Genomic DNA, 22,812 nt, shown 5'->3' with positions numbered 1-22,812 from the left:
TTCGGCATCAGCCTCCTCTGCAAAACTCAGCAGATGCAGAAACAACCTCTTGTAAACTATTTTGGATACATTCTCGAAAAAGTGAGTACACAGCGCTGGTGCTGCTGTTCCAGCAGTGAGACACATCCCTTTGATTAACAAAGGGAAAAGGACACGTGAGGTTGGAACAACCTGCGTCCATAAAGCCAACTTGCCTGTCGAGCAAGGGAGCAGGTACCTTTCGGCTGGCTGTCCAAGTGCTCTGACCTGGCCACAGGAGATGGGAGGAATTGGGCTGGCAAAGCTCCCACCACACCTACTCATTAACCCTCCTGCTCTAGCAGGGCTACGATGGCTCACGGTGTGGACCGCAGTTCCTTGAACCTTGTTTCCCTTGAACAGAAAGGCAAGAGGATTTCTCTTTTTAATAGAAATCAGTTATTTTATTAAACAGGATTAACAATCCACCGTTCAGAATCCAAACAAGCAACTCTCCTTCTGAAACCATTTTTGCAGAAAAATTACCCAAAAAAAGCCTGGTTCTTACTGCAGTCATCTTCTTAAAAGTGACGTTTTATCATTTGCTTTATAAAAGGAAGAAATTCACTCTCATATCCATCTAACTAGCTCTCTCTCTATAGGTGTATATATGCACCACATACCTTCAGAGATCAGTCTTTTACTCAGAAGACAAATAGGGAAGCCCAGAAAGAATGGAAATACTCCCAGCACACGGTCACCGCCGGCTGAGACTGGACCAGTCTCACACACGGTCCACGGTCATGGTGACCAGGGCCCCTTGTCAAAGGCAACTTTTTGGTACAGTATCTTTGGAGGAAGCACCTTGGCAGCCCCCCGGGATGCTAAAGCACACCACACACACGTAAGAAAATGATGGTCTCCTGTCTGCATGCAGAAGTGAAAATACTAGAATACACCAAAATCACTTAGGTCTGACTTCTAGCCAGTGTTGTGGGTGAGTGAGAGAAGCGATTGAGATGGGACCTGAGTCAGCACATCACAGAGGGTGCTGGCTTATTAATGTACTTATTCAGTTTTAATAGTGCCTAAAGATTAAATATTCAGATTTAGAAGTGCCTCAAGTTGGGAAGAGGGCAGAATGGTTAAAACAGGCAATCGATCATGGTTTTTCCAAGTCTTAAAGACAGAGGAAGAGCAAACTGCAGTTCACAGGAATTCTTCAGGATGAGTATAAAATTGGGAAAAGTCCCAGAAAGCAGATTTTGGCCCAAAACGGTAAAAATATGTTCCAGCTTCCTATACATGCGGGAGCATGGTCATGGCCAGCTGTGTGTATTTTCTTTTTCAAATGCCCTTTGGACGTGTGCATGGGCAAGAGCACAAGCTTCCAGTTTGTTCTTGTTCCGGTCTTGTTAGTACAAGACTAACCCTTTGTAAATACAGCCGTGGCCAAGCCCTCCTACCCACACAGATGGGAATAAAGCCTGTTTCTTAAGTGCTGACTCCCTGTCAGCACCAAAACACCTTTTTGCTATGAAGGTTTAGATTAACCCAGGCCACAGTCACAGTTAAAGGTGGTTGTTTCTGCACTGCAGGCAAGGGCTGGGCAGGTCAGATAAAGCAGGGGGAAAGAAGGCGCAGGGGGCAGGAAAGGCAACAAGAAAGGAAGCTGGATATTAATTCGGGAGAGAGTTTGTGGGGTCATAGGTGGGTGTATGTGATAGCCCAATTATGCTGAGCACTGTAAGGGTAAACACAGGGCTGCCAGTAACAGAGAGCGGCTCTGGGCACCTTCTCCCGGTGCTCCCACCCGCACAGAGGAGTTGAGCACACATGCAGAAGGGCCACAGCTCCAGGCTGGCTGCAGGGACGGGTCACGACGCGCTGGGGTCCATCCCGTAGGCTGCGTACAGGGTGTTGAGCAGCTCCTGCTTTTCCTTCTCAGGTAAGAAGCTGGACTGAGCTGCATTGATGTTCTGGGGAGGCAGAGAGGAACATAAGGGAGACATTAAGATCCATCAGACATGAATGTGTGGTTGGGCACATCCCAATTTCTGTCTCTGAGCAGCAGCAGGCAATGGGGAGTGCAAAGTTTCCAGTCCCAGATTCATTTCCATGGCCTCATTTTACAGGGCAACTGCTCTGGCCCTTCACTAGCCACAGTCCCAAGGCAGAGACAAAGCAAAGGTCTTTAAATACTTTGTAGTTTTTAGACCCACTCCTGCTCTCCCAGCCCCACTTTGGACAAGAGCCTCTCCCAGCACGGTGGTGGTGGCAGCCTGATGGGACACAGCGGGGCTGTGCAACGTAACCTGCTTGTCTGGCTTGTGCAGAGGCTTTTCTTAATTACACAGCAACAACCTGGCTCCTGCAAGAGCAGGAGGGGACAGCTGGCAGCAGAGCAGCCGTGGATCCAGGAGCCCAGAGCTCTCCTTGCTCCTCCTTCCAGACCCAGGGAGCAATGTCTGCAGGAGAAAGGGACTCATTCCTCCAGCCAGAGCTCCGAGCAGGACTGACAATCTCTTGTAAAGTGCATCCTGCACTTCCCAATCCAAGCAAGTATTTTGGGAGACATGCAGGCAAAAGTGCTGAGCACGGCTCTCATTGCAAACCAGGAAAGCTTCCCCTGCTAACCAGGGAAGTCCAACTCCCAACAGTTACCCTGTCTTTCTGTCTTGGGTGAGAAATTAGAAAAACCTAGACACCCATATGACTGCATGTGCCAAAACCAAAACCAACAGTCACTTTGTTTCCAGCTCTGTTGTTGTATGCTCGTGTTACACATACAAAAACTGCAAGCACTTTCGTAGCTGCTGAATTGTGCTGATTTCTGGGCCAAGCCTTGAAATATTCTACCTACGATTCCAAATCCAGAAAAAAAGCAACAGGCGCTTTCCTTCCCTCCTTCCTGCTAAGAGCTGCTGTGAGGACATCACAAGACAATTTCCACTCTGACCTGTCACCCATTGAGCCCAGTCAGCCCAAGCGATGCAAGCCCTGCAGAGCCCCCAATGCGCAAAGCAGCCCTGCTCCCCCAGCACCCCTCCAACCAGCTCAGCAGCCCTCTTTGCCCTCCTGCTTACACGGCCAATAAAGGATTTCCTGATTTCCATTGAAATCTCTTCAAAGAAAGCAAGCAGGTTGTTCTGGGCTGCCCCAGGACGTCAGCAGAGCATCCAGACGAGGCTGACTTACCACTCTCTTGAAGTCCTCCTCAGTGAAGCCCATGTAGTCCTTCACTATGCCGTAATCCTTGTCAATATTGGAGTTAAAGATGAGGGGGTCATCTGTGTTTATAGAATAGTTAGCTCGATCCTTCTTAAATCTGTAAGGAAATCGGGTTGAACCAGTGGGTAAAACACTGGATGCGGCACCAGTCATGCATTTCTCGGGGTAAAACACAGTAAAAGCAAAGACCCCACCACGGTCCCTGCAGCTTGCATTGCTGGACACAAACACGGGGCTTGGCTTGTCTCAGCACCGCGCTGCACTGATCTGTGTCTCCAGTACAGCGAGGAGCAAAGAATCTCTTACCTCAAGGTTCCACAGCCTCAGCTGTCACCCACAAACCAGGGCCAGTGGCTGGTGTGCAGCACCCCGTGCCCACAGCTGGGGCAGGGGGGACAGGACAGCCTCCCCGAGGGACCCCCGTATCCCCCCAGCTGCATCAGACCCCTCTGTGCCAAAGGACAAGGATGTGCCACATTTTCCTAAGCGGTTAGATGTGTGTTACCTTTGTAAAGCAATAAAGCACCTATAATCCACCCAAATACAGATCATTTAAGATTGCACGTAATTGAGAAGTCTTACTGTGTTAGTGGGTGTTTCCCAAAGTCTGGATGACATGCTCCAGTGAGATAACTGGACCAAGGGCAGACCTGTTTCGGGGAGTTAAACACGAAAACCATAATCAACCATGTGGATCTGAACCCCAGCTGTTTATGCAAATAGCTAAACACGCTGGTAAAGCCAGATACAGGTTTAGAGATTTGTTCACAGCCATCCCTCAGCACTATACGTCCCAGGACACAAATGCAAAGAGCCCACAGCCTGTGTGACAGCGGCAGGAGTCGGTGGGATATTTCCCGTGGCCAGTCAGCCGAGAGCCATGCTTTGACCACAGTTAAGAAAGCACTGGCATTAAATATATACCTATATATTCTATATATTAGTTGGATACACCCATTCTAGGGAAAAGTCAAGGAAACCTGATCATGCACAGTAACTCCCAGGCACTTCCACCTTCCAACCAGACAAGCTTCTGATTTGAGGGAGGAGGAGCCTACAGGCCTGAGTTATATAAATTAGTGAATAAGCCCTCCAAAGTTTATCCTCAGCCAGAGCAGGATCCATTTCTCTGTGCTACACACCTCCTGCAAGCTGCTGTGCGCACCAGCGCTCCCTGCAGCAAAGGTCCCAGCACACGGGCAGGTCTCCCCACCATTTTTGCTGTGGAGCTTTGGGCATGTGGGTTCAACAGCAACATCACCACACACATGGTCAGCACTCAGGTGTCAGGTTGTGTCCCTGGCTGTAGCACAGCCCAAGCGAGAGCTGATTTTCCACCTAGACAGCAGCTACCTGGCTGTCACCCTCCTGCCACACATGCCTACCTCAAAATGCATCTTTGCTCTCAACAGCTCCTTGTAGAGCTCAGGGTCCTCCAGGACATGGTATCCATGGCCAATGCGCTCAGCCTTCAGGAGATAAACTGCCTAGAGAATGTGAGAAAACCACATACAGTCTGAGAGCACCTGCTCAGCTCCTGCCTGTCCAGAGACCCCGGCCCCACCACGGGCACAGCCCACGCCACCAACCCAGCTCCAGGAGGTCCTTCCCTGTGCCGCTGAGGCCAGATCCCCAACGTTTGCTCTGCTATGAAGTTCTTCCCACGAAGGACCTGGGCTTCTCTGTGCCTGGTGCAGGGGCTGCAGGGGCACTCCCCACCCTGTCCCAGTCCCTCCCAGTCCCTGCCCTGAGCTGGGTGCTCCTCATACCTCCTTGATCATGGCAGGCGGGCCAGCCTCGCCAGCATGGACAGTGCGATGAATCCCGCATCTTTCAGCTTCCTGCAAAGCAAAGGAGGACACACTCCTGTCCCATCACCTGCAGCAAGGTCAGCCAGCCCGTGGACCAGCAGCGCTCTTGGGGGCACAGCAAGCAACAGGGCTCCGTGCAAAGAGCCCCCAAACCATGAGCCCTGCACCCCGAGAGCTGTGCGCTCACTGCTGTTGTGCAGGCTGCGAGAAAAGGGCTCGGCAATGCCAGAAGCAGAGAACCTTAGAAAGCCTGGTAACCTTCTCCTGGACCCCAGCCAAACTCCTCCAAGGCCTTTTAATACCCGGTGAGCTCACCCCTGTCTCCTCTCCAGACACTTGCCCTTCTGCATGAACATTGCAGCAATTCCTGTCTTTGAAGCCTCTACATTTTGGGCCAGCTGCAGCTGAGTGGGAGAACTCAAAAGCCCCCGGGGCAGAGATGAAGCAATGCTCAGACACCCAGCACCTCCCTCCTGTAAGGGGCTGGGGATGGACCCATCCCAGCTGGGAGTACCCTGCAGGCGCAGCTTTGGGAACATTTTGAGATGTTCTCCATGGCCACCCTGAAAAACCCCTTCCCAGGCTGACCACATATCACCTGAGTGCTGGGAAGCGGCACGGCCCCGAGGGGAGCCCAGTTCCTGCCTTGCTGGAGAAGGGTCACCCAGCCGGCAGCGGCTGGCAGGCTGCAAGCCGTGTCTGGCAGCAGACGCTCTTCCCAGGCAACTCCTTCTGGGCTTTTCAATCATAATTTTTTTCCAGCTGCTTAATTTCGAGCTTCTCACGTGCTACAGGTCCAGCAAAGGTCAGGCCAGGTTCTGTTTGGGATGTCTACAGAAGAGCCCTGTGTGCATCAACCTGAAAGGCAGCCTATGTCCTTACATTTGAGTGTTGACTTTTCCCAAACAGCTAATATTTTACACTTTCTACAATAACCACATCCCTCTGGCCAAAGTACTAGACTGAGAAGAGAGAAAGATTCACACCAGCACTGAGATTCTTCCACTTGTTTCTACTGGGTATGAAGACAAACCAGAAACTCTTGTTCCCCCTCTCCCAAGACAGGCATCCCTGACTATCCCAAGAGCTGGGGATGCAAGCAGAGGGGTCAGGAACACCACATGCAGCAGGACTTCCCCACTAACCCTCCTGGCCACTGAAGCCTGACCTACCCATCTACTGCATCCAGGAAGAAGCTTGTGTCCAACATCCATCCATGGACACATCTTCCCTGCAATGGCTTAATCTCTTTTTCAACCCATTTGTCTGATGACACATGGTGCCTCCCTTGGCTTCTCTTCCACGACTCGCTGCCTCCTTGGACAGGGTGGTCCCGGGATTCTTGGCTGTATGTTTCTGCCCCACTTCCTCCTCTGCAGCCAGCAGCCACAGTCGAGCTTTCACCGTTATTTACTCTTTCCTCTCCAGAAGCCCCCAGAGCTCCCAGGCAGAACGCGCCTGCCCGAGTGACACCACAAGTCTCTCCAACTTCCCTGGGTGCATTCTGTACCCCATGGAGCAAAGCAGCAGCATTTATGGGGATGCACTTCCCTGCCCCGCAGGCTAAGGGGGACAGTGGTCAGCAGTGTGGTTTGCTTCAGCATCTGGGAGCCTGGGCGAGTCCCTGACACAGAGACAGATGGAGGAGTCTGGACCTGGGTAATGCCCACACACTAGGGCAGGATAAGACATGCCTGCCTATCAGTCAATAAAACCCCATGCCCAATTTATAACCACTCAGTTCATCCAGCACAGACAGATCTTGTATCAGCTCCTGCTGATGGGGGCAAAGACCCCAAGAGAGCCCCACGTCATTTCAGACCTGAGCGCTGCTTGCAAACCATCCTTTTTGGCAGCGATTGTTCACAATCTCCTCTCCCGCTGATGCAGGGACTGACGACCCCAAACTGTCCCCAGCATGGAGGAGAGAAACACAAAGCTTCCCCTGCGAGCTGCTGCAAAGCTCCAGGTCTGGTGAGAGTCTCGGATGCGGCTCCTGAAGCCCTTCCAGCATCTGCACTTGAGATGATCGGATAAAAGCACTTCAAGAATCAGCTTCTTCTCTGCTCCTCGGGTGATTTCTGCCAGCCTGGACTAGCCGGTCTCTTCCACCCTAGGCCATGGTTTTGCTGAGCCCCAAGAGCAGAACCCAGCAGGAGCTGCTTTGGGGACACAGGCTCCATGTCACTTGTGCCACACTCACTGCTACAGGGTAGCGTGCCAAGCTCCAGCTCTAAGGCCATGTTTAAGCAATGACGCCTGCCATTAATCATTTAGGAAATATAAACAAATAGTTTTCCTATTTAAAATAACATTTTTAGTAGCTGCAACAAATTTTTAAGCTGTCCCAGCTGTTTGCAGTCTGAATAACAAACTGTGCATTCCCTCATGCACATCTCCTCAATATATGTTTTTCTCGTAATTTCTTTTAAGAAACTTATTAAACAAACCTCGTAAGCCTTCTTATGCTCGGAGGCATTATCCACCTTCGCATTTTCATCCCCAGCCAGGTCGATGGCCACCACAGAGTTGTTTTGATACTTCTTGCAGAGCTCCACCACCTCAGGAGACCAGCCTGGAAGAGACAGCGCCAGCGTTCAGAAAAAAGCATTGGTGCTTCAGCATTTTTCTAAACAAATCCTGGTCATATAAGTAGAAGGCTAGAGCTGTTTTCTTTGATCTTTCCTAAAATTTGATGCTCAGAAAGAAAGCTAACCTACTCCTAGAAAGGTCTGCCATCTTCAGGCAAATAAAAGCTGCCAACTGATTAGTCCATCGTCCATCAAAGGGAAATCAAATGTATTCACCAGCTATAAAGCTGCTCTCATCAAAAAAAAAGGAAAACAACTTGCTCCCCATTCCCAGGCTGGCCAAGGAGGGGAAAAGGAGAACTGGCCCGTCAGACTTGTGTTGTGGAGGAGTTTGGGCTGGGGGGTGTCTCAGGGGGTCCCTGTCGGACACTCAGCCCTGCCTTGCCGCAGAGCATCCTCAGCTCCCCAGACAAGATCCTGGATGCTGCTGCTGGTGGGAAGGAGCCGGTCAGAAATCCTGGAAGGCTGGCGTTGAACAATCACCACTTTATCTTTTTGGTATCAGTGAGAAAGAGATCAACAAGTGGCCAACAACCACTTCAGAGCTATCTCTGATCAGGAGAGAGGACAACCTCAGAGAAAGGACATGCATCTGCCAGCTCATATAGCACCTAGCCTTAGCAAAAAGGCCAAGAAACAGAGAGAAATGGTAGTGTTACTAACAGGCCCCTGCTGTGTACATACAATCCCAAAAATCACGCAAACACATAAGAAAATGTGTGCAATTTCAGCTTTTTCTTAATCAGCTTCCAACTCACCAGGGTAGAGCTATTATTTTATTAGCAAGTTTAATATGAGCTAGTTCTGGCTGGCATCTCTGCCTTTCTCTCAACAGTTCATAAATTACAGGGTGGCTTCTCACAGTGCAGCACATCCCGAATACAGCGCTCAAGACTCCTGTTTTGTGTGTATCGCTGGCTCTGGGGAAGAGTTGGTGCCCTGGGGCACAGGCACAAGAACATTAACTCGGTTGTTTGAAGGAGCGGTCCCTCCTGCTGTGCAAGCACATGTTCCCTCGCTGTACATTTAAGGTTCAAGTTTTCAAACTACTGTTGGGGGTTGATTGTGCAGGCAGGAAAAAAACCCAGTCTCAAACCTCCCAGTTTCTAAAATATAGTTTTTCACACTTCCAGACACAAGTGGACAGCGTACTCATTAGCAAAAATCCTTCCACCATCTACATTACTCAGCCTATATAAAACTGTTGTGAGATATGACGATATTAACAACAAAGTCTTCACATAGAACAGCTATTGACATACAACTTTGCTCCAACTGCATGTTTCCCTAGAAGAAGATGCTCACAGAACTCAGCAGCCCAATGAAACACTGGAAATTGGGTTTTCTTCCTATTCTGGGTCACAGCACCTGTTACCAACAAAGTTCAGAGCTGCTGATTTTATAAAAAAACATTTTGTATATGTGACTTAAGTATATTTTACTTGTGTCTTCAGCTTAAACCAGCAGAGACTGCAGCCAGCATCCCAGGGTCCAGGCTAATGAAGGAGGATGCTGCTGTAGCAGCATGATCATGAGCAGGGGCAGCGTGAGATCTCATGCATGGTCCTCCTGTGACCAGCTGGCCCAAGGAGAGCCAGAAAAGCCCACTCAATCTGTCTAGCAAAACCATTCAGACAGTTGTACCCACAGATCTCGCATCCAGTGGGTGCGTTCCCCATAATTAAGGGAAAAGAGGAAAAAACTACTCATTCTCAGCACTGTCTGGTCCCACGTCAGACCCAGGGCCATGGGACTGGGGCTCTCCCCATATTTTTGCAGGGACCTGAACCCAGGGATCGTCACCCCCCGCCACGCGTCAGGGAAGGGGAGCAGAGCAACAGGGGAGCTGCAATACATTACTTGGCATATGGCGCATGCAGCATAGAATAGACCTGGCTTTGATGCGGAAATCCCTTTCTCCATCTTGTAGTCCCTGATTTACGAGGTTAACGACTTCATCTGGAGTGAGGTCTCCCCTGCAGGGAAGAAAAGTCATCAGCAAGAGGCCAGACGCCCACCAGGGAAGCAGGCAGGAGCTGCGGGTCCAGCCCAGCATCCCCATGGGACACCCCACACAAAATGTGGGGTCCCACTTGCCTTAATGTCCAGAGAAGCCTGATGAAACCACCCAGAGCTGCAGAGCACCTTTTACACCCTTGTTGTGCCCAGATTTACCAGATATCAGACACAAAAGCATGCAAAGATGACAGTAAGATTTAAAAAAGCCTCAGGGAACTGGATGCCAATCCTGCCCAAGCAGAAGAACCCACTCTTTGCCAGAGCATCTCATTAGGGCACATAACTGCCTACAGCCAGGTGGGGGCAAGCACGGGGGCTCAGCACCCATCACCGAACATTTTGCAAGAAGCCACAGAGCCCAGCACTGATTTAGTCAGAGGGATGACAGGTAAAGAAGGGACTGGATTGTCAGCCCCTCCAACACTGCCCATTGTCTCTGCCAGTTCAAATCACATTTTGTGTACAGGCAATCCACATCCAAACGCTGCTTTCCCTCGCACAGGCGTTGGCTCCAGCCACAAGTTTAAGCACTGATGCTCTGCGCATACAGAATTGATGCCCAAAGCAAGGGACATTAAAACATAGCAGCATGCAGAAATATCCTAAGAGGAAAAATCCTGTCAATAATGAAGAGAGGTGCTCACTGCATTGGAGGAGAGAGAAGGTTTGGTTACACCAGACTTTGAACATGTGCTTGCTGGCTGACCAGTGTGGGCCGTACCTTCTCCATGCCCAACTGGCCACCCCCCAGCTCCCCAGCACAGCGGGACCACTCACTCGGTTTGGCCCCAGGGGATGGGATCCACGTGGCAGTTGGCCAGGAGGTGAGGGCTGTACCGGATCTCCACGTAGATGACCCCTTCTTTTGCCTTTGTTTCCACAAGCTCATACGCAATCCTCCTCACCGCCTCACGGTCACCCCTGCAGGGATGGCAGCAGGACCCGTCACCAGGACCCATCACCCAGGCATGGGCGAGGTGACCACCAAGGCTGAGCAACGTTAGCCAAGGGCTCCTGCCAAGGGTTGAGGGGGAAGAAGCAAAAAGCAGGGGTACTTACGCAATGGCAGGCATGTAGTGATTAAACTTCTCCAGAAATTTGGTAAGTGTCAGTGGTGTTTTGTAGCTGACATGCTTCAGGAGGTCATCAACAGTGCTGCCAGGGAGCGGAACCCCTCTTTTCCTGGAAATAAAGCCAGGCATTACTGATGGGGAAGGCTATCGCATTCTTAATCAGTCCATTTCATACAGCAATTGCATCTTGAGCTGGCAGCACTAAACGCCATTTCCTCACAAAAAAGATATGGCACATGTTGTCCTTCCAAAACCTCCTCGCAGACACAGTCCTGAATCTCAGCCGGGAGAAAGGCAAACCAAAACACAAACAAATCGAAATCCAAGCCCAGACTGACCGGGCAGGAACACAGCCAGAGCACATTTTAAGCTTAAGAAGGAGTTCATCTAAAAAGAGTCTGGAATATTTCTTGGCGCCTCCTAGTCCCTAGCAGCATAAATGCCAAAATTCTTTAGAAAAGTTAGATTTCCACTTATGCAGGTTGAAAGGCTAGAAAAACCACATCGATGCTCCCAGACCCAGCATCACACACACAGGAGCGTTGTGGCTCATGGGTTTAATGCCGCAGCTCCTGTAACCGAGCTGGTTCCCCAGCCCAACATCACGGTGGCATCTCCTCTGCTGGGGACACCTCCCACACAGGAGCAAATGACAGTCCCAACCACCGCTCTCACCAACGGGATGGAGATGGTAAAGCCCACCTAAACTCTTCTAGAAGGGAAGAGGCCATTTTTCCCCAGAACATCTAGAGTCCTGGGTGGGTGGAGGTGTCCCCAGTGGGGTGACAGCCGGGCTGGAGTGGGCTGTGAGCCGAGGATGCTACAGGCTTCACCACCCCCACTCCATGAATTGTCACTCTGTCTGTGAAAGCCAACCTAAATTAGGAATAATAACCAGATATTTGTTTTCAATTCTCTTTTCTGCCACGATTAATTACAGCCGATGGATGGAACTCTCAGCTAATAGAGACAAAACACCACAGACGGCTTTAGCGTCCTGATGCCAGCAGCCGTCCCGATGAGCAATCTGCAGGGAAACAGCACAAATGACCCCACTCCTGGGCCCAGCAAATGTTACTCATTCCCAGCTCGGACAGGGAGGACACCAGCCCCACGCTCAGCCTGCACACACCATCCGCACGGATGAACTTGCTGGCACTCGGCAGGGGACATTCACCTCTGCAAAAGCATCAGTTTTCCTCCCTGCCTTGCCCTTTCCATGGCACCGAGTCTCTGCTCCAGCAACCAGCCCACATCTTCCTCTACAGGCCCAAGGAAAATTACCTACAGCAAACCATTTCCCTGCCTTCTTTCTGTGCTTTCCAAAGGATTGGCTCCGCACAGCCAGCAGCAGCGGCACTTTGGGATGATCCGCAGTGCTGACACGCTGGAGTTTGGTCTCTGGTTGACGGGGTCTGGTGGATCTCCCCAGCGTGGCTTTGGGAGCTGCTGCTGCCCCATCCAAACCGCCTGGCAGCTGGGAGCCTTCCCACAGCAGAACTGCCCCAGGGGAACATGCTCATCCCCCCCCGCACCTCCGCATACACCCAGAGCTGCCTCCAGCCACGTCCCACCACAGACAGGGCACCTCTCCTAGGGACACCCACTCCCAGGAAGGGTTTGCCATGGCTCAGAAGCCTTTGGCTGGGTAGGGGGGCTGCAAAGCCTGACCCAGACCTGACAGAATTGGCGTCAAAGTTTCAAAAAACCAGCTGCGTTCAGCCACTGCCCAAGGGGGCTTGTGCATCCCAGCAGCATTTGGCTATTTCTATGTGGTCAGCCACCACCTGGCAAATTTATTTCTAACTCTTTACCTTTAAAAATAGACCACAAGCAGCTTTCTGTGTCCAGGGTGAGGTTATTAAGGCAGCCCCCTACAGTGTCCTGCACTGCCCTGTTGCTTTCACATTTGTGTGCACGCTCATTTTAGAGCTTGTGAATAGCACAGCTCTGCTCTAGCCCAGCAAAGGGCAGCACCCAAGGCTGGCAGCCCCGGGGGATGCCAGGGCTGGTTAAAAATAAGAGGTGACTTGGCACATGCTCAGGCAATGAAGGTTTCTGTCCTAAGCAAGAGAGACGCACGGGACATTCAGATGGCTGGTGTCTCCTGGGCTGCAGGGCTCCCACAGCCACCCCAGGGAACTACAGTGGCATTTTTCCTTCGCTGGCGGCAGGGACCCATCAGAGCCCCAGGGAGGGAGCACTGACTCTTCTGTCCATCGGGACTTGTATTCCAGCCTGCAGCCCACCAGCAGCATGGGCAGAGCCAGCTCACCGTGCCAATGACCTGCAACGAATGAGATGGACATCTCTGATCCACCCTCTTTACTCCAACTACACTGCAAAATATATGGCCACTCCCAGCAGAAAAAGCTACTTCAGAAAGAATATTTCCCCCTAGGATGGTGCTGCCTTGGTGTCTGCTGTGCTCACAGGACACCCAAACCGCTTTCCATCCTCCTCACAACTGATTTCCTCCTCAAAGTACCAGAGCTGCCCCTAAGAGCTCTTCCCTGAAATCTTTAAGCTCGCTGCTTTCTCTGTCCAAGGGTATCTGCTAGTCTCCATCGGCTTTTTAAATAGTGACAGCTGGAAGTTATTTTCCTTACAACTGTGAAGCCAGGTCCTCACCCCAGTTAATCATTCACCCCGGTGCTTCCTACACAAGCTATGCTGAAGCAAGGAGATGCACGTGGGCTCTGTCAAGGACACGACCTCTCTTTAAGTCACTGCAAAGTGCCTTCCCAGGTCACCCTCACATGAGCACGACTCCTCGGGCGCTGGCAGCGGGCAGACACCTGCGGTTCAGCGGCGCAGGGCAGGGAGCAGCACCCAAGCTGGTTGTTCCTCCCAAGACTGCGGTACGGCACCACCACCAAGACGGCGCTCCCAGCCTGCTTTCGTTTCCCTTGCATTTGCAATTAGGAACATGGAAAAAGATGAGAATACACTGACTCTGCCCATTCCTGGGTACACCTCAAAGGCAGGCACCTTATGAGACATCTCTACTTTTCTCACAGAGGCTCCCCTCAGCTTGCCCAGCTCCCAGGACCAATGCCACCTCCCCCTTGTTTGGCATCCTCGCACCGGGCAGCCGGAGAACCGGTCCATGCAGAGGTGAGACCAGCACCAGTCAGGTCTGCTGCCTGCACAAAAGCTCTTCTGTCAGAGAACTGGACAAGAAGAAGGGACCATCCTTTTGGACTGCAGCTCCCAGAGCTTGTTTACCTCCCTGTGACTCACCTGCCAAAGTATAAGATGGTTTCTGGTCTAATGGCTCCATCCAGGTGGAGATGAAGTTCGACCTGCAATAAGATAAAGAGAAATCAGTAAAGTACTCAGAGCTGCAGCAAAAGTTTAGAGAGAAGCAGCAGGTGCTAACACAGGTATATATGCAGGAAATACAAGGACAAAGTCATGACAAGAAAGTACAAAAATGTTTATAAGACACCATCATTATCAAGTTTATTCTTCAATATCTAACTATTGCCTAAGTATTTTTTTATTGCTGCTGCAGCTCACGCATTTAATGGATCTTTAGAAATTTAATGTGTTTCCAGTAACTAAACCACCCAGGGTTACTAATTAAAACCCACAAGCCCAGCGTCAGGTTATGTATCAAATAACAACTATGAGGACCTGTAAGAAAAACAAGCAAGCAGTCCCTACAAGCAGGGCAATATGTAGTTGTCCATCTCTAGATCCTTTTGCCCCCCTCTGAAGCATCCCCCAGCAGCTGATGTGAGCTCCATCGCTGGCCCGGCTGCCTTCAACACCAGAAATACCCATCTTCTGACCCACGGCCAGGATCTTCATTGACCACTCCTGCTGCAAAAGGCCACCATAGGATGGCCATGAAGCTACGACCGAAATGCTGCACCGGTGGGATGCAAAGTGCAGATGTCCAGCTCAGGGCAGCCCAAGCTGCTGAGGCTGCGCTGTTGCCATCAGCTGGCCCAGCCATCATGGATATCCCCACTGACACCCCTGCTAGCAGGTTGTAAAAAGATATCCACGTCACTTCTCCTACCCTCAAGACACGATCTGAATCTACACGGATGAAGATTTTTAAAGGGCAAAAGCTGATCTTTCCCCTCACCTCGAGTTGTGCAATCCTGCTCACGAGGACTAAATGTCCTGAGAAGCAGCAGATAAAATAACAGACTATGGACATGATCTGCATCGCCAGATGTGGACGCCTGGCACGTTTTCCACTCTTGAGCTCCAATTCCTATTTCAAAACCATGCAAGCTCCATTCCTCGAGGTTTTCAACAGCCCTTGTGACCTTCTGATGGAGTTACAGGCTTGAAACGTGCTCAGGCTGGGTATATAAACCAAGCAACCCAAACCTCGGGGGCTCTTTTCACTGTAAACATTTTCCGCAAGAACATCCCAATGTGACACTCCTGTTGATGTGAAAGCAAATCCAGTGGTGTCCTTCACCCATGCAAGCCACCTCCTGCTGCTGCTGCAGGCGAGATGCTTGCAAAGCAGCAAGGTTCCTCTCCAACACCAGCAACAGGCTCTCCCTCCACGGCCATGGATTTCTTTGGGTCTGGAGTGACCTGAACTAAGTGCTAGGAAACTCTTTCGCAATGCTACTCAGCACTTTGGGGAGTTGCTTTCTGCAGCTGGAAACTAATCTAGGCAACTCGGGCGACCCAGGGCCAGCCAAGGGCAGAAGCAAAGGTGTGCCCACAGGGTCTCCACCAGGTCTCCAGATAAGGATGCAGTCAGCAGCAGCACAAACAGCAGCCCAGCTCCTGCAGGCTCCTTGTCTGCAAACCCCGCTGGTTTGCAGGTTGGCGGGAGGCTGCTCACCGATTACACTGTAGCTCTCCTCCTGCCTGTTTGTTCTGGGCAAACAAAGCACAACGCTTTTCCAGATACAAGGGGGTGATGTGACCTTGCTTTAAGTCAAGGAAAGTACCCAGATAAAGATGAAAGGGTTTCTGAACCACAGCTCCAGGAGATGATGCCTGAGCAAGCAGAAATAAAGTGAAGGCGGGAGCCCAGTGTCTCTTCCAGGGCTCTGCTCCTCAGCACAGAGGTCCGTGCACGTGTGGTCTCCCACCCCAAGCCCTCTGGTTTACTTGGAGAAGCAGCCTGTGCACACGGATTAAATGGGGATCTCAACAGCACGACTTGCTGCACCAGCACTGGAGCCTTCAGCCCTGCTGGGACCAGCCATGGTCTCCTTTCTCCCAGCAAACCTGGACTCAGGAACACTGCTTCTGATGAAAAACGGGAAAGCAGCAGAGCTCTCACACGCTTTCATGGAGCAGCAGCTCTGCTCTTCCCCCAGCTGCAGCCAGCACCCTGGGGGCCACCTCTGTGCAGCCACCATCAGCCCTTCTGCACCTCCGCAGCACAGAGCGAGTTCACCGACCCCATCAAAAAAACATAGTGCGGCTCAATAAAATCTCCAAGCGGTCAAAAGCCAGAGGAGTTAGTTCAAAAGACATAAACGGCCATAAATTATGCGTCCTCAGCACAGACAGCCCTCATCAAGGCTGTCAGAGCAACCGAAGCGCTTTCCGTTTTCAGGCAAAGGAAGTTTTAGCTCAAGCACAGCACGTGACCTGTTAGTGCAAGGTATCAGCAAGTTGGTTCAGATTATAAAAAAGGAGTTTTAAGGGCTCTGGCTTCCCTTTCTTCTTCTGAAAATATCGCAATGTTTTCTTTGAAACTTAATAAGCTTCAAAACTAAATTCAAAACCAAAACAAGTATGTTCCGCCCAAAGATCAAGTCTGATTATTTTCAGTTTAGTGAGATTAAGAGGAAAATGTTAACCACACATTAGAAGTATTTTCAGCTACAGTCAACCCAACAGAATTTGTCTATTGCTCTACAGATTGCTCGGCAGACCATAGCAAAGCAGTTAATTGCTCAGTTCACCTATTATGAGGCATAAAAAAGCACCATCCAAGCTAAAGCACTTGAGAGAATTTCTCTGGTAGGTGGTTTTAGGTTTTTGTTTGGTTGGGTTTTGGTTTTGTGTTGGTGTTTTGTATTTTGTGGGGTTTTTTGTGTTTTGTTTTAATTTATACAATGAACAAAGTCGCCTCAACACCATGGTAAAAGTAACACCAACCTCACCTTTTATTTTGATGTTTTCCAGCTCACATTAATAGACAATCCAGGCAGCTATTAAAGTTGCATCATTCTAAAACCCTTGGCAGAGACTTGGCCCAGGATTCTTTATCAGCACATTAAAGGCTGATACTTTGAAGTTCACTCCATTGATTTCAACAACTGAAAATTTGAGTAATTACAGCTACTTATCAATTTTTAGATATACACGACAAGAAAACATTAATAGAGATAAAAATTAAACAAGAGATAGAACTAATGCCAGCCACTGCAAAAAGCAGGAACTGTGTTTCCCAAATACCGGTTTTACGAAAGCACGCTGTCAGCAGGAAAGTTAATCCTCTCCATAAACTGCCACAACGCTCATTCAGAAGCACCAGGTGGGAGCGGGTCAAGAGGGACATGCAGCAGAACAGGCACAGTGTTACCCTCAAACCTGACGACACCCACAAATGCATTTTGGAGATGGATCGGCCACATGCTTTACGGTTTGAGCCTTTAAAAGAGAAACATGGGAGACTACGAGACCCACTCACTGCTCCACTGCCACAAGTATTCCTGCTTTGTGGAGAAGCGTTCATATGATCCACGGCTTTGTTGACCGAGGAGGAGGAAGATGCTCCTGTGCTGAGCAGCCTAAAGTACCATCCTTCCCAGCACCAACCACTCAGTCTCCACCGGCCTCGCTACGAGGCTCCTGGTGCTGTTTTAGGTGATGGTGATTGTGTCACCTCCTGCAGGGACACATCCCTGCCTGAGCCACCACAGACCCCACACCCCCACGGGGCTGGAATGAGGCAACGCTTTGGAGCCATGAACCGTGCTTGCACTCTGAGCAGCACCATGTCGGGTGCAAGGAGTGGATGAGCCAAAAAAACCGCATCATCCTTGTGCAATGGCACTCCCCACAGTAAGAACCACCTTTTAAAATTACTGTTTGTGGTTTAAGTTTTGCACCCAAGGCAAACACCTGCACCATGCGCTCAGCACAGATGGGCAGCTGGGAATCTGGGTCTGACCCCAGAAGCCCCTGTTCCCATCCTGCTCCCTGCGCCATGGCTCAAGGCACACAGGAGCCACGGGAGAAAGAGCCACGTGTCCCAAAGCCCCCGAGCTGGGGCTGGCCATGGGGAGAGGAGCCAGCAGTGAGCCAGGACACCATCTCTGCCCTGGCTGTGGAGCACAGAGAGAGGAGGCTGATGGTCAGCATCCAAAGAACAGCAGTCTCTCCTGCTCTTTTACGGCCTGCGATAAGCAGGGTTCAAAGTCGCCCTCCAGCAGCCCCAGTAGCTCCCAGTTCATCCCCCCCCCCAGTTGCCAGGAGTCAGCAAGTTCCTGAATAACACAAAGGCAGCCCTGGCCCCACATTCCACCAGGGCTTGAAGCTGCTCCAGTTACCAGAAATGTCCCGATAACACAAAACTGATCATTCCCAATGGCAGAGGATCCAGGGGAATGAATAGCACTCATTAACTGACTTCAGACCCATTTTTTTTTCCCCAAGCCTGACTTAGCAGGTTCACAGGACTGAAAAGAACTGCCTGACTCAGGCAAACCAGTCTCGTAATTGCCAGTTCCCAGAAGCCGGATCTTAGTGGTCAAACCCTGCATGGTTTTTCCTAGGTGTCTCTCTAGCATCCCACTCTCCCACACACTGGAAAAGTAGGAAGAAGCACAAGTGAAAGAAGAACTTAACTTGCTTCCCTCAGCCAAAAGTTGAAAACCACTGGGGTGAACCACCAGCTTTTTTCCTTAGTGAAGCTGATGAAACACCAAGATCTCCCAAAACTGAAGTAGCCTTGAAAAGCCTTTAACCATTAGCAGATGCCAACGCACCCCGGATTTTGGTATCAAGGTTTGTCTGCTATTGCATGGGTCACTCTCCCCATGACAGAAACCTCACACAGCAACAGAACAAAGCACGAATCGACCCATGCACACAGGCTTTTCCAAGCACACTAGACATTTCTGGAGCAAGCTCAAACTGAGAGACAGATGGCTCAGGAGTGACAGGAGATGCAAACAGTAACAAAACAAACAAACAACTTTTGGATTTTCAGAGGCAATCTTCTATTCTGGGAGAGCCACACACAGTTGCCACCAATCAGGTTCCCCCAGAGCAGGACCACCGTGACTCTTACATTACTTTTCTTTATCTTCTCTGCCCTGTTTCCTCACTGTCCACCACAAGCCCAACCCCACCTGGCGGCACCAGAGCCTGAAGGCAGCTGGGCAGAGGGAATCTGCTCTCTGTACACCAGCTCACCCAGAAACCAACCTGCGCGCTGAGCTGTCCTGCAGCACAGCAGCGCTCTGCCAGCTGTATGGGGTCATTGCTAACCACATCTGTCTCATCTTCTTCCTTTTCAACATTTTTTAAAATCTGATAAATAAACACATTACTGTGTGATCCTACTTGAGATGTATTTATACAGTGCATGCTGAGAATGAAAGACTGGAGTACCATCTGAGAGCAGTTACCAAGATGTTATCTCAAGTATCTGAGGAATAACTGAACTAAACGTTTAAGAGAAAAAGAAAACAAACAAACAAACAAACAACCTAAACAAACCCACCAACAGAACAGCAAAACCAACCCCCAAACCAAAAACACAAGAGAAAACATTTGTTTGAGTCAACCAAGGCAACGGTTGCAGTGCTCGCCTTCTCTCCAGCCAGGCTGCCAGCGCATCTCCCGACCGAGGCGCAGAGCGACCCCGGCCGGGTGCTGGGATGTCCCCGCAGCGGGGAGCCCGGACCAGCACCGCTCCGGCGCTGGGACACCCGGAATGTCCGGGACACCCGGAATGTCCCGGACACCCGGGGAAGCTCCTGCGCGTCCCTGCGGGGCGCACCGGGCAGCAGCAGCACAGACCCCGGCTGGCACCGCCGAGTGACACCCGAGGCCGCACTCCCACGGCTCAGCCGCCGTGCCCCGGGCATGCCCCCGCTCCCACCCCGCTGCACGCCGCCTCCGCGCCGGGTCGTGCCCCAGCTCCCCCGCCCAGGTGCATGTGCGGCGGCTCGGCTCCGGTGTATGGCCCAGTTCTCACGCCTAATGCATGACCCAGCTCCCACCCCGGTGCATGCCCCGTTCCCTGTCCCGGTGCACAACATCTCGGCCCCGGTGCATGCCCCGTTTCCAGCCCAGCGCCTCCAGCAGCACTTCCACTTCACCTTGGGGTCCCCGAAGACGCGCACGCCCCGCTCCATGCTGCTACTCTGGCTCCTGCTCTGTTCTGCTCTGCCCGCTCCTCTCCCGCCACCCGCTCCCCCGGCCACGCTCACCCGCCCCCTGCCGGCCCCGCCCCGCCCTGGCCCGATCCCGCGCCACCGGCCGCCTCCTGCCGCCCCGAGCCCCCGAAATCCCGCCCGGTAACGTCCCCTCCCCGCCCGCCTTTCCTTCGAGAGCCGAGCGCCGGGGGGTCCCTCCTGCGATAACATCGAAGGAAAAAAATCTAACACGACAAAACAACAGTTCGGCCCGTAGGACTCGAATGCGGTCTCCAGCTTTGACTGCAGCCTTGACCCAATGCAATAATATTTTTTTAACCCAAAAAGGACTTAATTGTTCAGTCTAGGAGCAATCATTCCTCACCCCCTTTCCTGCTCACAAAGTTGCTGCTCAGCGACTCATTTGTTTTGTCCAATGACTTTTCAGCCTTGTTTAGTCCATCATACATCTGCTTTCAGCTCCCACAAACTCACACTCAGAGTTTCATTTCTTGTTTCTGGCCGCATTTTATGCTCTCGTCTGCCTCCTACCTTTGTCTCCCATTGACAATGCACACAGCTGCCCACATCACTGAGGGACAGTGGGGCAGAAAGTCCTGCTCATGCCCACCAAGCGTGGTGTCTGTGGTCCTGGAGAAAGCAGAGCTTTCAGCCACTCCAGTCGCAAAGCACCCACAAAGTCACTTGCACATACTTAGCTAAAGGCAAATCTGCAAAGTGGAGCCGCTCCCCAGGGTGAGCATTGAGGAGCAGCCATGCAGCCCTGGGTGAGAGGAGATCCAAGCTGTCCAGAAGGCACCGAGCAGGCAGATGATCACAGTATCACAGTATGTTTGGGATTGGAAGGGACCTCAAAAGATCATCTAGTCCAATCCCCCTGCTGGAGCAGGAACGCCCAGGTGAGGTCACACAGGAACATGTCCAGGCGGGTTTTGAATGTCTCCAGAGAAGGAGACTCCACAACCTCCCTGGGCAGCCTGTTCAGTGCTCTGTCACCCTCACTGAGAAGAACTTTTTTCTCAAATTTAAGCGGAACCTCTTGTGTTCCAGCTTGATCCCATTACCCCTTGTCCTATCATTGTTGGCCACCGAGAAGAGCCTGGCTCCATCCTCATGGCACTCACCCTTTATATATTTATAAACATTAATGAGGTCCCCCCTTAGTCTCCTCTTCTCCAAACTAAAGAGCCCCAGCTCCCTCAGCCTTTCTTCATAAGGTAGGTGCTCCACTCCCTTAATCATCTTGGTTGCCCTACGCTGGACCCTCTCCAGCAGTTCCCTGTCCTTCTTGAACTGAGGGGCCCAGAACTGGACACAATATTCCAGATGTGGTCCAGATGTTTCCAAAATCATCACAGAGCCAAGGACCAGAGTTCTGTTCTGCATGACTGGAGCTCACCTGCCCAGGTGAGGCCATCCCCAGACAACAAGCCATGTCTGCAAGGAGCCATGGATATTAAAATCACTGTATCAACGCAAAATAAAATTAATACTTGCTCTGGCATGTAAGCAGAGAAAGAACTTGGGGCTGTAGATGTGAACGCTACCACAAAAGGTTAGAAAATAAAGTTTCCTCTTCTTCCCCAGCTGCATTTACACTAGAGGGACACTGTGGAAGGTGACAGCAGCAGATTAGCCATGCCAGAGTCCTGCCATGCTGCCACCCCAGCACGGTGACATGGAACAGCTCAGGGGAGTGAGCAGCCTGAAGGCAGGGGCTGCAGCTTGCTGCTAACCCTGCTTAGTAAATGCAGAACATGCTGCACACTCATTGCTCCAAAGGGAAATGTCACCAGGGTCCCTTGTCACTCCTCCCCAGCTTTGCCAGGAGAGCAGTGATGGAATTTCTGCCCCAAAGCCAAGTAGGCACTGAGAAAACAGCAGTTCTTCGGCTCGAATCCCAAGGTCATTTGGGCATATGCACTGCAGCGCAGCCTGTGGGAAAAGGACAGGGCTTGACTGGGGAGGAAAGTTCATCAATGTGTTCTCTTTTATTAAGTACCACCTTTCAGGGATGCCCTGACTGCATCTATACTATAGAGATGAAAACACATTAGCCACAGTTTACTGGCAAAAATATTCTTTACAGAACAGTGACTGGCAGGGGAAAGTAAGGGGTAGTGCCAAGTCAGGTGCCAGCACCACTCAGGGCTGCCAGAGCCTGTGGGACGGGGCAGTGCTGAGCCAGGCTCATGGGAAACCAGGGGCAACAAGCAGCAGGTATTTTCTGCACTAAAACTTGCAATTTCTGGAGTCACCAAAGGTGACATTGTTCCAGGCTGCCAAAGCTTCCCAAGTGCTGAATTTGTGTAAACTGCCCAGGTGTGCACAGAGGGTCTGGGCAAAAATAAAGTGAGTGCACAAATTAGAAACTGGGTATAAAAAGAAATCCCAGATCTGGCTCACATGGACCATTTCACCTCCACATAACAGGTTTTTTTAGCAGCCACTTGAAAACATCTGTTTTGCCTGGAGAATGTCCCCCAGCATCACATGTTTGAGGTCTGACTCCTGGTTCAAAGCAGGTATAGCATAAATGCTCCCAGTGTGAACACATGGTGCTTTCTAATGGTCTTCTGTGGGCACAGCCTGGCTCAATGCACCCTCTACCCTGGGAAGACAGAGGTCACTTAGAGCCTTTCAGATTAAAGGAAATCACAAGGTAAAAATAGCATGTGGGTCATTTTCTGCTAGGAGAATTGTTGTTAGCAAAGGTCAGAAAGAGGTAAATGGAGCCAAACTGGCCTCATCAACTGGGAAAGGTGCAGTAAGTGCAGTTTATTTTTTTTGTCTGCTTAGC

General features: G+C 51.1%; 1 protein-coding gene across 2 annotated transcripts; it reads right to left on the bottom strand.

Annotated features, from left to right (window-relative positions):
• Nucleotides 1–400: 400 nt before the first annotated feature.
• On the bottom strand, nucleotides 401–20,490 carry ADA (adenosine deaminase). Of its 2 annotated transcripts, none has more exons than XM_065031968.1 (11): nucleotides 20,377–20,490; nucleotides 13,927–13,988; nucleotides 10,670–10,792; nucleotides 10,388–10,531; nucleotides 9,452–9,567; nucleotides 7,451–7,575; nucleotides 4,959–5,030; nucleotides 4,575–4,676; nucleotides 3,772–3,839; nucleotides 3,157–3,286; nucleotides 401–1,937 (listed from the first exon to the last, which is right to left on the bottom strand). In XM_065031968.1, exons 3-11 carry the CDS (start codon nucleotides 10,681–10,683, stop codon nucleotides 1,836–1,838), a joined length of 873 nt encoding a protein of 290 aa, XP_064888040.1. In that variant the 5' UTR covers nucleotides 10,684–10,792; nucleotides 13,927–13,988; nucleotides 20,377–20,490; the 3' UTR covers nucleotides 401–1,835. The 2 variants fall into 2 exon arrangements, with proteins under 2 accessions (XP_064888040.1, XP_064888039.1); XM_065031967.1 differs by lacking the exon at nucleotides 20,377–20,490 and adding an exon at nucleotides 19,956–20,078.
• Between the last annotated feature and the right edge of the window lie 2,322 nt (nucleotides 20,491–22,812).

This window comes from Columba livia, chromosome 16 (genome assembly GCF_036013475.1).
Source record: "Columba livia isolate bColLiv1 breed racing homer chromosome 16, bColLiv1.pat.W.v2, whole genome shotgun sequence".
NCBI lineage: Eukaryota > Metazoa > Chordata > Aves > Columbiformes > Columbidae > Columba > Columba livia.
The sequence above is the reverse complement of the archived record's forward strand: the minus strand, read 5'-3'. Positions and strand labels throughout refer to the sequence as shown.